Source organism: Macrosteles quadrilineatus, unplaced genomic scaffold (genome assembly GCF_028750875.1).
Source record: "Macrosteles quadrilineatus isolate MER2022 unplaced genomic scaffold, UCM_ALF_1.0 Scaffold_9__3_contigs__length_116548681, whole genome shotgun sequence".
Classification (NCBI taxonomy): Eukaryota; Metazoa; Arthropoda; class Insecta; order Hemiptera; family Cicadellidae; genus Macrosteles; species Macrosteles quadrilineatus.
Genome location: NW_026542602.1, coordinates 34,125,551 through 34,139,341, shown reverse-complemented (window position 1 = coordinate 34,139,341; position 13,791 = coordinate 34,125,551). Strand labels below are relative to the sequence as shown.

The following is a 13,791-nucleotide window of genomic DNA, read 5'->3' as shown; positions in this document are numbered from 1 at the left end:
GCTTGTGCCCAATGGTTATCCACGACACTGAAATAATAATAGATTATACAAACTAAAATACAACTTTTATGAAATTTTTTATGCTCAGCTTTACATACGTAGCTTTACGCTTTGTAAGTTTTTAATAAAACTTCAAATTGAAACTATAATGTGGATTTGCAAAATAAATCATTTGTTGCTCAAACGTAGCTTATTTACAAAACCTAGATGTTATCATCAACACAAAACAAGTATTGTAAAACCTAAAGGAAAACCAATTTCCTATATAAAGTGCTTCAATAAAAAGCTTCAGTCAAAGGATTATTCTAGGAAAAGTCACCTCAAACTCCATTCGCACAAAGTACGCCCCGTCGCTGTCAACACTGTAGACCGTCACAAAGCCGTCACTATCAGCTGTCACTACGTCACCGTCCTGCTCGAACTGAAGACAAGTGATCTGAGTCCGGGATGGCTGAAAACATGAAATGTTGCAGAGATGTATCATGTAAATCAATAAAAAATTGAGTGACCCCTCGTTTTGAAGGTCCTGGTAAAAGAAAACTAACAACGCAAACTAGGGGTCTCTTTCTCAATCCAGTAAGAAATGGCAGGCAATTGAAATTCTCAGATGTTAAATTGAACTTACAGCTTTCCAATCTGGAGACCCACTGTAAATTTTGTAACGGCTCACACTAGGAAAACTAAACTCTACACACCTTTATGGAATGTTATGAAGTACTTGTTGAGCCTAATTGCTACTTGGTTTCCAAACCCAAAATGGGGGATTTTGGGGGAAACTCAAAAATGTCTAACAGTAAGACCCATCGAGTGAAGGTCCCTTCATTTTGAAGGTCGTGATAAAAGAAAACTAACAACCCAAACTAGAGGTATCTATCTTAACACAGTAAGATTTGGCAGCCAATTGAATATAAAATTGCTAGTTAATTTTGATTTCTAAAGATTTTAATCAGCTTCCATTTTTTACTGGATACTAGGTATGGGCCGTTAAAAAATTAACAGGGGGTCTCCAGACTTTTTACTAACCCTAGTAAATCATGTGTTTTGAGAACATAGAGCAAGTCACCAAACGACATCGTACTAGAATACGAGAAACCTCTCTTTAAATCAAGTCCCATTGGAAAGTGAAATAGGAGACTTCCATGTTAAGTTCTGTGCTGAGAGACCTCCTCCCAAAAGGAGAGCCTCTCAAGAAGCTCTGAACAATATTAGCTAACGTAGGAAAAAACGTGGTGCACCATGCAGCACAATGTCATTCAGCAAAAACTTTCAATGTAGTCGTCCTTACTAGTATTTTAACTTGTTGATGGTAAAGTATGAAGTTTATTTTTAATGTAAGCCTACTATGGCTGCTGATTTAACAGCTCAACGAAATACCTCTACGTTGCTAGAGAAAAATAGACTTAAGAAGTACTGATCTAACATATCTACTCACAGGCTTGATGATGTCCGTTCTCTCAAAGAAGCCATCCTTCCGTCTTGTCCAGAATGTGAGATGTCCTTTGCCGTGGGTAATGAGGAGGTTGTCATCAAGAGGATGAAATGCAGCACCTGTTAAGTCTTCTTGAAGAGTCTGGCGACAGTTAAAGTCATGTCTTACATTTGTGTGGTTTTATAAATATGACTGAGGTTAATCCGGTAATAATTTCTAATTCTGGTTATAAAGGAATTTATTTTAAAACCGTTGTAACAAATAATCAGTGATTTCGAGTTACAATACAAGCTACATATTTAGTTGTAAACTAATTTTCTTCGAAAACTTGTCCAAGTGACTTATAAATAAAGATGGTTTTACATTTGCAACATTTTATAAAAGAAACGAAAATATATACGATACTAACCTACAGTTGAAATTGTATACTTTAAAACTATTTAAGTATATATAGAATTTTCAACAAACATATTTGACTATCACATAGGTTGGTTCATATTGTTTTAAAACCCAGTGGTTTTTTCTACATGTACAGTAAAAACTTATTTTAAGCCCCGCTTAAGACAATTAAGGCATTGAATGTAAAAAAATAGGATTTTACGTGACTCAAAATGGATAGTTAGATCTACTCCACATTTGAATTTTTTCAAGAAAAGTTGACAAATAAAATAATAGCAGTGCAAAATACGAATACAGCTAAAGTAGCCCTTACCATGAATGATTACCAGGTGAAACAATAAAGAAAATAATAGATCACGAAAAAGAAACTGACACGTCATGTCATTCTGACAATTTATTCACAGTGAAATGAAATGTTTAGTTTATGGATGTGTTTTGCGGTGAGTGCAAAATATACATATTGTAGTCTGTATTCATATATTCACCAATTACTGGAGGGTCGACATGCAAAAAGTAGCCGAAGGCCTTGACTCGCAGCCCTCCCTTGTGGTCATTATTCAAAGTAATCTCATGGACAGACTGCAGCACACCCCACCCCGATTCAAACATGTCTTAGTCTTTAATTTTAAGCGGCATTATAACAATTTTTAATATTATTGAATCACTGGTTTTGGAGTATGGGAAAGTTAAAGAACTATCGAAATAATATTATGTAAATAGTTTACGTTGGGAAAATATCAATAGGATACGTGTGATCTGTACCATAATTAATTCAACATTTTCAATACAAATTAGAATTTTCCTCTAGATATGCTTGATAGTGTTAACGCAGTTCTTATCTTTATTATGTTGAAAATTTTAACTATACTGTTCAGGAATTTTAATTTGTTAGCTGTAATATGGAATTTACGGTAGTTAAAAAAACCATGAAAGTCACAAACATTAACGCTACAGAAACTTGAAACTCTGATTTTCGCAGGACTCAAATCAAAGGGGATGTCATATCTAGTGTAGCTCAGGATATTTAGGAGACGTGTGAACGAAAGAATCATAAAATTGCGTTATTACACTTAATCAGAATCCAAATAAACTAACTCTACTTATACATAAACTAACTGCAATCAATGATAATGAACGGCTGAGCAATGATTTAATAATTAATAATTATTTTTAGGGTTGATAAGAAGGACCATACTACACTTCATGCAAATAAAAACATCAAAGTCATGACGAAAAACGAAAAAATAGTAAAAAAAGAGATAAGATCAAAGATTCAACCGGGATGTAAACAGCAATGATGATTCAAAATAGTTTGTCTTAAAGTGAATCAAATTATACATTCCAAAAGGTATAATAAATAATCTGTTAAATTTTGATATTACCAAGCAAGGATGGTAAGTCAAGGTTCTGAAAAAGTGTTTATAGACCTAATAAATATGGGTTTTCAAAATGTCATGAAAGATCTTTATGTAAAAAAAAACTTCACAGTGGTATTTGAATGAATTTAAAATTATTATTTTTACATTCAGAAATTGAGAAATACCCTGACCCATAATTTTCTGTTTCTACTAGTACAGTACTTACAGCAACTTTACCCAGAAGATGTCCCCACTGCCATTGCCACACGCTTAGTATTCTCTCCCTTCCAGCGTCTACAGCCAACACGTAGCTTCCTCCGTTCTGAAACGGTTGCTACATATCATCCACGTCATCATACCAAGTGATCGCATGTTCTACACACGACATTTAAAGCTTGCGGAAAATCTAAAGTCAATGTTTACTATCTATTTCGTAAGCTCAGTTTTCTTTCGATAAGAAATATGCTTAATGGTTTCTGGGTCTATTCTATTAGCCGATAGAATAAGTAAAGTGATTATAAAAACTTTCTTGGGCTCATAAATAACTTTTCTAGGTTATTTGTTTTTGTTATTTTTTACTATTTTTTTTATGTATACAAGTGTACATTGTACATATTTATTAAGCTTTAATCAATAAGAATTTTCATTTGAGTGCACCTTTTTTGTTAAATGAAGGGTTAGCAGTACAGTACAAAGCCTTAAATCAACTGAATACTGATTTCGGTTTAATTTTTTATCTATAAGATTAGGGAATACGTTTAACAATAGTAAAGACAAAATAAACAAACTTTCCTGTGTAACCAATACTTGATACTCATTAGGCTAAGTAATGATAAAACAAAAATACCAAACTCAACTTCAACTAATCACTAGTTTCAGATGTTGCACTTGTCAAAAAGTTCCCAATTCAAGCAGAATAATTTAATACATATTTCAGACTGTATTATACTACATAGAAACTCCTAAGAAACAGAAAAGATCAGCACTTGGGAAAATATTTTCTATGTGCGTGGTGTAGCTGGTTTTGTTGATTTAACGACATATATAATTTTGCTAGAAAAAACTCATAGTGATACCTTACAACTATTTTAAAAGATTTCAAATTATTGTGATGATATAAATGTTATGAAATTAAGTGTTCTATAGTTTATGAGGACAAGCAAACGCAGCATTAAACTATCCTACAGGTCGTTGATGCTTACAAGTTGAGAGAAGGCCACGGCAGACACCCCCACCTCGAACTCTCCCATACCGAATACATACAGGGTGAGTAGTGTCTCCGTGCTCCAGATACGTATGTGGGCCTGTGTCTTGCGGTTGCGACCAGCACGTTGGCCGGACCCGACCATCTCCCTAGAGGGGTGCAGATCCATGCTGAAACAGAGTATACAGTCTAAGATATAGAAGTGGCCCATGTGACTGTTTCGGTAAAAAAAATCATAGTACAGACTTTACCACTTAAAAACTTTTTGACTTAGACAAAGGTCGAGTTGGTAGCGCGACGGACTAAAGTCCCTGGCAGCAATATCGAGGGTTCGGGTCTTCCATTTTTTATCATCACAGTTCAATATTGTACTGTATGGACAAACCCTTTGCTTTGCTGGACATATTAGACGTACAAGTCAAAGGCCAAGAACTTGAAAAACTTTGCACTCTATGTTTGTATCTTAGGCTTGAAAGTACGTGCTATTTGAAGGTCAACATAATGACTACGAAAGCTTGAATTGAATTTAAGTAAAAAATAACTACATAAAAAAGTGTATAAATTTATGGAGAGAGATTTTTTCCTACTTGATAAAGTCAGTATTTTACAGTTTGACTTCTAGAATTTATATCCATGCATCCCATAGCACGTCTAAAAAAACTTTATTTAGTAATTTATTTTCTATTTTTGCCAATGTAGAGAATTTTCATCACTTAAAGCTAGACCTGGAAACAGGTCCAAATGATTTTCAATGGGGCTACCTCCCAACAATATATTCTGTTGTTCCAATTTATCTACGTCAAGAGAATAAATGACTTTAGTACTAGTAATGAATTTAGTTAAGTGATATTTTGCTTTTGAATTCATGAAACAGTTTACTATTACTCTTCGTGCTGATGGAAATCACTTAAGTTCTGATGTTATTAAAGATCAGCATATTAAGATCTGCTGTATTTGCTACATCCTGTGGGATTCGGCTACATATTACTACAACTATCTACACTGAGACTACAACGTTACCACTGTATATCCTCCGTGTGTCCCGTGTAATGCCTCTGAACCTCCTCGTCACGGTCGTACAGGACCGCCACAGCAGCCACGTAGTACAGCAGTTCCCCGGTCGGCAACACCCACAGGTTCCTCCGGGAGTCCGTCCCTCGGTACCCGTACCTGACCCTCAGTCAAGGAACTCACAGGACATAAACACTTAGATTTATTAAAAAGGATAATGCAATAAACTGTTTTTGGATAAGCCAAAAGTGACCTCAAAAGTAGCAAAAGTACTTGGGGTTACCTAGATAAGTAAGTAGGTACATTAAGGACAGCATTCAACATTTTCTTATAAGACAGTTAGTTCATTGTCATCACCAACCTAGACGACACAAAAAAATATAAATATCCTTTTATGACTTTTAAATATAAGCAACATCTATTGTTGTATAAAATGGTGTGTTTATATTCAATCAATCTGTTGATTGCCTCAAGACCTTAAAATCTAAAAGTTTTTAACTTGAGCACTACTGAGGACCAAAACTTCTATACTCTAGATTCGGATTTTGAAGAGGAGCCCCTCCCCCGTAGTTTAAACACTTCAGCTGAATTACTGAATATATGTATTTTAAAATAAGAAAGTTTCATTTATGAAATATGTATATTAAACTTTTTTGGCACAACCAGTCCGGCAAAGCCGACCTTGATGAAGAAGAATGTAACTAGGTAATCAGGTAGGCAAGGACGTGAGAACGTAAAGAGCCCATTTTATAAGTTTACTAACTACTTATAGGTGTTTTTTTTTATTGAGATATTATTATGAGGGACCTATGTAGTTTGTTTTCTACTGGTGGTTGGGGCTACTACCATTTGAGCCGGATGCCAAGCAACTATTAAAGACATTATCACATAGCCAAAGGCAATATCTTACGGATGAAATTGTATTCTGGGTCTTCAGTATGAAAGTCCGAAACTGTGCCTACAATTTCAACCCCAACCCCCTTGATGTTAAACAAAAAGGATACACCCAGTCCAGCACGAGTCTTTTCTCTGGAGGCGAGTTGTCTGGAGGAGGGTGATGTAGAGGAGGGTAGAAGGTCCTCCTCATCCCTCTGATTGTCACCCTGACTGGCTCCTCTTTTAGAACTTCTAGCAGTGTGTAGTCTGTAGAGAACATTAAATATAACTATTGTAATACATATAAATAAACGTTATTGTTTAAGGCCCATGAGACTTGGCTATTATTGATAACCAACAGTTATTATTCTTGGAAATATGCTTTTAGTGACGTTGAAAATCTAAAATGAGTTTATTATCTCATAAATGAGTTATAGAAGGTTTTAGGGTAGAATTCGATGGAACTTTTTATGGAAGATTCGGTGCAGAACAGAAAATCTTAGAAAAAAATCATTTTTTTTCTTCTTTGAGTTCTCACAAACTTAGGTACAGGTTAACTACATCAATTTTTCACACGTAGTAATTTCTGGGGGAATACTGAATATTTTTTGAAATTTATACTACATACGTTCACAATGACCACTGATTGTATTTATTATTATGTAGTCTAATATTTTACTTCACTTATATAACACTGACCAGTTCCTCGCACCACTTCTGTGTCGTACAACGCTCTAGGTCTACTCTTACTCCTGGACCTTCTCTTGGTCTCGCCGTTGGGGATGTGGTTCTCTACGACCCCTATAGGAGCGACCAGCGCCCCCCGGGACCTCGACCTCCTCACCGGTGACCCCACGTGACCCGTGCCTAGGTAGAACGTGTCCACGTCCGAGAACTCGTTCCGCAACTGGGAGAAACTCCGGACCTGAACAAAATTTCCGAAGTTAACAGTAACTACATATTACAAGAATGGCCTTACGAAGTACTTAGGAACACTTACTCTACATCAACTTCAATTCTATCTTGAAGCTAAATACACTGGAAACATGTTATTCTTGTTGGAAAAGGTCTATGCATAAGGAACAGTAACTCCATTTCTTTCCCTTGTACAACTGACTCAAAACCATATTTTGCTAAAAAATGCCATAGTAGTGAAGCAAAAAAAATACATTAAGATGTATAAACCAAAAGGAGGTTAAACGAATTTGTGAACTGGGTAAAAGGAAATGTTATAAATATACCATCTGTTTCATCATATTAGGCCTAAGCAAATTGCTGTTTCTCCTAGATGCAAAATAAACTGAAAATATCCATGCAATTGTAGTTTATAAGGGCTACGCAATGGTATGCACTTCATTCCTCGGAGGTATAACCTTGAAAATGCGAAGAAAGGTTACAGCGTTTCGTATTTGTCTGAGATTCAGATAAGTATTTAACTCTATTGTTAAATCAACTAAGAAAGGGTTGCTTATTTAAGTTTGACATAAATCCTTGCCTCTTGTCCAGACACAGTGTACATTCTTTTGGCACCATTCATTTTGAGGACCTGCCCCAAATCTTCTAGTACCTCTTCAAACGGCTGTGTAGTTCTTAAGTTGAGCAAAACCCGACACTGAAAAGCATAACACTTGATGAAAAAGTATAAATATGTGAGTGCTCAAACTTGTATGTTGATTATTTTTGAATTTGTTAAGCTATTGGTATATTTTGATGTAAATAGTTTCGAATTTGAAAGTGCGAGTGAAGGTCAGTGCGTCATGGTCACGTGATGACTCTTAGGTCACGCGAATTTACTTCAAGGACAATTTTACAGGAACTAAATTAAATCACAATGACTTTAGATTATTTATTTTCTATATATTTAATAAGCTACATGTAAAGTTTGTTCCAGATAAGTTTTTTTGTTTGTTTTAAGATCCACCCGTACATATAATACATCACAACACGTGTCTAGGTGTTCAGATTGGCAAACTGGCATAAGATTCTTTTATTTAAACCTTATAAGTCTAACAAAAAAAATCTGAAAACACGTTTATTGTTGTTTTTTTGCAATGAAAACATAACGTATTTAGACTTTTATTGTTGTTGTGGGCATTTTGAAGATGACAGCAATTTTAGTCCCCTAGCGGGTTTTCTAAACGCCTTAAAAAAAATGTTGGCAAAATGCAATTATAAAACTTCTAATGCGTACATCCATGGACATTTTGGACAAGGCTTCTGAAGACGCCAATGCTGCGATCCACAGAACAAATATGGTTTTCAAAGACAATAAAGGCAGAAGAATTAAGTAAAAAAAAAACAAACAAAAAACACATCTTACCTTGATGTATTTACTTTCAAAAGTGAAATCTTAATATCGGATGAAATCACATAGGTTTCCCTAATATCAATGATTTGTAAGCTATATTGTATATATAGAGTATATTGTACGCTAACTGATTTTAATACTATCTTAAATTGACCCAGCTGTCCAATCCAAGACTTTGAGAAACCAGTTTTAGCAAAATGTGAATGTGATATCCACCCCTATCAATACGCAAAAGGTACACTACAACTGTGGTTTGCAAATACAGTTGGAAATCGTTGTATACACTATATATGTAAACATACCTGTACGGTGTGGTCCATATGGTTTATTATCCTGATGACTCTTCCAGAGCTTGGCTTGTGCGGCGTCATTGGTCCGTTCCCTCCGCCCGGCGGCGGTGCTTCGCTCTCCACCAGCGACGCCTTGCGACTCAGAGGCTTCGCCCAGCCTGGAGAAGAAGCTGGGGGTGCAGCTGGTCCAGCGTACCACGTTCCGTTCTTCTTGCCGTAGCTTGCATTCTACAACAAGGTTTGAAGTTTATACTTTCCTTTGAAACATTTGTGTATGCTGCGACTTGACGATTCACAACTCCTAGACATAAAACTACCAAGGACACATTCGATCACTTTAGTGAACTGGGTGATTAGAAAACGCTGGTTTTAATTGTCAATCGCACCGACTGAAAGATGGTGCAAGACATTGTCCTTCTGCTCCAAAGAAGCATCCTAGATAGGTGGAGACTCAACTTAAGTAGGTTGAGGAGGTCAACTGGTTGAAACAGTCCCAGAGGGCTAGCAACGAACCGAGCCGACACTATCAATTCCCTCATTCTAAGACATACCAAACAAATCCAGTTTAGCCACTGACAATGTCTTTCCAAAGTAAAGGACACACATCTCGCAGCAATCTCCAACTGACACTGAGGATGGTACCGAAAAGCACTATGGATTCTATATGATGACGCAGTTTTAGAGATCTTAAGATTTCAGCGAGTCAATTTCTGGACGAAAAAGTCCTTCACTATCTGATTCAGAAATAGCGCGTATTGTCACGATACGTACGCAACGTTGAGATAACAGTATCTGCAGAAGCGAGTTTTAGAACAGCCTTAACGCACGGATCAAGATACTGAACTAGAATTATGATATTGACTGTGAAACGTCCGTGTTCTAGATTCGTTTTGTAACCATAAGTATTTTGGTTTAACGCAGCCGAAACTACTAGAGCGTAAGTACTCGGGTCGTAAATAATCGTGAATTTAAAACTTGTAAAACAGACTGCAGTTTACGTGTTGGTAAATAAACCTTAGAGTACTTTGAAAAGCTAGGCGTCGAATGAAATCACTATTTAAATGAGTTTGAAAACAACTAAGAACTAAGAAATCGTCTAAAAGTCAGTACAAGTTTTATAAGCTCTCAGTATTAAATATATGACTTTCTAAATGAAATCCAGTTTTGTATAAAAATGCAATTCATCTTTTGGTCAATACAACAAAACATACATTTTTAATCTATTTCCATTTAAGTATTTTTAGAAGGTGTAATTAAACCTTGAGTATTTTTTGAAACAAGAAGTTAACAAATCATAGCTAAAACATAAGTAAAAAAATTAAAACCTGCAACATTTGAAACTAATAATTTAACCTACAATGCCAACAACTCCTCCAATACCTAAAATAACACACCCTAAAGAGGGACGATCTTTGGTATATTTTCTTCCTTAAATCAATAGGTTTGGTCGCTAAATGTAGCTCTCCTGAACCCCATGCAATTTATTTCTGACATATTGCGTCTTGTCCAATTCATTATTGTTACTTAGAAAACCTTAAGTTTCAAGTACACTTCTCACGTAATTCATTTGTCATTCCCAAGACGATGAACATTATAAAAAAAAAAAAAACAACAACAACATTGTTTTACAATGCTATTGAGTTGAAAATTAGTCTTTCTCTACGAAATTTGAATAAAGCCTTTCTAAATGTTTAAAAATATCCCAAATTCCTATAACTTTCCTATAACCTATTACAAATTTTATCAAGTTACTTACCTACAGAGTCAGTGATATACTTACAGCGATAATAGTATATTAAATTAGCGTATGAAAATACATTTTACAACGCCCAAAATAGGGCCTAAGAATCGTTTTTAAGAACTATTTATGCGCATCGTCTGTCAAGCAATACCTAAAAAATATATTTGTTTGAAAAAAAAATTTTTACACACAATTTTTACTCACCTAAATCAGGAAAACAAATTCAAGAATTTCAAAACTGTGTCAATCGCGGGGGTTCAAACTCGGCCGCGGTGACAAGTCGACTAAACCGTGCGACTTGTGAACTTGTCCTAGTAATTAGTGGTCGTGCGGTGTCCTTAGTGCCTTACGCCTTCTGATAGCATGCGACCTCCCCCTTACCTTCATCCTGGCAATCAATAAGTGGTATGCAACTTTTCTGCCACTTCAACCACACTTTTTGTGGGGTAAATTTGAAGAGTTAATAGTTTTATCCCGAAGTTAGACTTGAAGTAAACTTTGGAGGTTAGTGGTTTTTGTAATTTTTTTACTTTGGGATTTATATTTGTTTTGTGCGTTTACGCTTGTGTTTGCAATGTAACTGTTTAAATTATTGTGGTTACTTTCTAATGCAGACCTTCTTTGGATTGCATCATTCACTGATGGCTTGATGGACAAATAACATTGGGAGTGAGGCGTTCTAGTAGTAAAGCACGGGATTTTTGTCCCCGAGGTCTCGGGTTCAAATCCAGCATTTCACAAATGGATTTTTGTGTACGTGATAATGCCGCAACCTCTATGCTTAAAGTATGCCTGAAGTAATGTGTAAAAACAATCCCAAACTATAGCATAGTAAAAAAGACAATTGGCATATGAGTAGAACCAACCGTACTTATTAGTATTGAATATTTAGAGACACAATCTCGTGGTTAATAATTGACCTAAAATTGAGTTAATGTATCCAAAACTAAACCAGTTAGTTAATAAAATAAAGTAAATAATAAAGTAGTTAATTAATAAAGTAAATACCAAAACACATACAATCATATTAATCGTATAAGGCGTGTTCTTTATTGTCATCACGGGGTTCAAGTACCGGGATTGTACAGGTAAGCCTATACCGGTTTAGAGAGGGTAACATGGAAGGTAATTAATTGACCTATAGCAGCGTTTGCAAACAGTTTGTGATTATGCATAATCAAAAGCACCAACCCTTCATTAGAGAACCCAATTACTAGCTTCTTGTCATGCAATTCTTGGTTTTTAATCACCCTCGGTAAACTTGGGTCCGAGGAAAATATGACGCAAGATTGTCATTAGATAATTAGAAGGATTTGGTTTTGTAAATCACAAATTTAAATATACCTATCTTATCGTTAAGAGGTGTTAATGTCTCAGATATTTTTGTCTGTGATTGTTTAATAAATCTTTAAACTTACAATAATTTATTATTCAATATCTTTTATGATTAAATTTCATACTTCACTATGTCAGAGAATTAGCTGAGAAAATAAATAAGTAAGCTAGTTGTTTTTTTCGTTTCAATTTTTTTATATACGTTACCGATAAACACGTAACTGTTTGGACAGGATAATGTTTAGTTTACAGCTTTTATTCTTGGTAAGCGTTTAAGTCTAACTAATGACAAACATAATTAATATTGGTTATTTTAGGCATCTGTTTTTGGTTCAGATTTTTTTATATTTTAACTTTACTATCAGGGTGAGATGTAAATAATTGACAGAGAGCTGTAATTCTTAAATTTACAAGTACAAATAAATACTTAAAAATCCATCAAATACATCTCTAATTATTTCCCCATTTTCAAGCTAACAAGCAATACCAAACATTGTTTATTGTAAATGAATAATTTTCACACTTTAAAACAAGTGAGTATTGAATGGAATTTCATAGCAGCAGTAGAAACTATTATTAAACGAATTGGGCTGTAGAATATGTTAGTTCTGTTGAATTATTTTCATCGATCATGTATAAGAAAAATACAGTTCAAATACCAGTGTTAATATAACACATACTTCATATGGTTTTTTTATGTTGAAGTAGAAATGAAAGTTGAGTAAAACACGTATTTAGTCATTTTTAAATTGCAGAAATCGTCAGCAAATAAAAAGATACAGTATTTCAGTATTCATATTGAACATTATTTTGACAATAACTTTCAACAAAATCCTAATTCAACAGTTTTAAAACTGCGTATTTTTTATGTTTTCAAAGACCATGTGCATACCAATGAACGAAAATAAAATTAAAAACACTCACAGCTTTGAAATTTATCTGTCTAGTTGACCTTCCACAGAATTAATCTTAAAATGTATATTATTCAAAAATGAGTTTACACCCAACAAACTAGCCTTTATGCAAACACATTTTAACATTTTAACATTTTATAAACATACACATACAGTCATACAACAAAATTCCATATTCAAGTTCTTAAAAGTAGCAAATCCTGGATTGAGAATTAAAAAAATAATTCTATTAACATTTAAAAAATCATTCAATAAGCATATACCTTACCGCATATTCAACGACGGGATAAGAAATCGTCAGATAAGCGCTGTCTTCTGCAAACATCGCCATGAAGTTTGTGTCAAATAATGAGCAAGGTGTCTGTACACATCCTTGGAAAACCCATCTCGCTTACACAGAATTCTTTACAACCCGAACAATTCTTGATACATTTTAAAACTGTTTTAAAATTTTAAAGTATTTCAAAGAATAAAATTGAAATATAAGAAAAGTATATTGTAAATATTTGTTAATAATATAAGGTTGCCTTGTTTTAAATATTTAAAAAATAAAAAAAAACACCACAAAATTTCAAAGACTTCGATCAAGTCACAATCTCAAAGTCCAAATGCTCTATCACTTGGATCTGTAAAAACTCAAACACAAATCTTGGATGACAGCTAGCGCGCGAAAGGAATGCCTTTAACGCTCATGTGAAGCATGAAGGTCAAAGTCAAGCGCATGCGCGCCAGCGTAAGTACTTCGTGACAAATTAATTCACCAGGCGCAGCATGGCATGCGGGAAAACCACGGGGTTTATAATAAAAGCCAGCCTTCACAAGTCGAAACGCCCAGGAAGTATAGAGTAATAGAGTAAAAATACACGTTAGGGCTTCGATAGGGGGTGGTGTGTGTTGTTTCAGGGTCGGGATGTTATTGGTGGTAA

At 34.8% G+C, this 13,791-nt stretch overlaps 1 protein-coding gene across 2 annotated transcripts in view; it reads right to left on the bottom strand.

Moving 5' to 3' along the window:
- Nucleotides 1-13,791, bottom strand: part of LOC129002712 (echinoderm microtubule-associated protein-like CG42247) — a 46,761-nt gene that overhangs the window by 13,469 nt on the left and 19,501 nt on the right. The window contains exons 1-10 of one of the 2 annotated variants that reach the window (XM_054430721.1): nt 13,134-13,243; nt 8,888-9,103; nt 7,773-7,889; nt 6,977-7,202; nt 6,406-6,544; nt 5,411-5,560; nt 4,389-4,560; nt 3,413-3,508; nt 1,433-1,570; nt 320-451 (exon numbers count right to left, since the gene is read on the bottom strand). In XM_054430721.1, the coding sequence (XP_054286696.1) occupies nt 320-451; nt 1,433-1,570; nt 3,413-3,508; nt 4,389-4,560; nt 5,411-5,560; nt 6,406-6,544; nt 6,977-7,202; nt 7,773-7,889; nt 8,888-9,103; nt 13,134-13,196 (1,449 nt within the window). In that variant the 5' untranslated portion in view covers nt 13,197-13,243. Of the gene's footprint in view, nt 1-319; nt 452-1,432; nt 1,571-3,412; nt 3,509-4,388; nt 4,561-5,410; nt 5,561-6,405; nt 6,545-6,976; nt 7,203-7,772; nt 7,890-8,887; nt 9,104-13,133; nt 13,244-13,791 lie in introns of those variants that run through there. The other variant, XM_054430720.1, reaches the window with a different exon arrangement.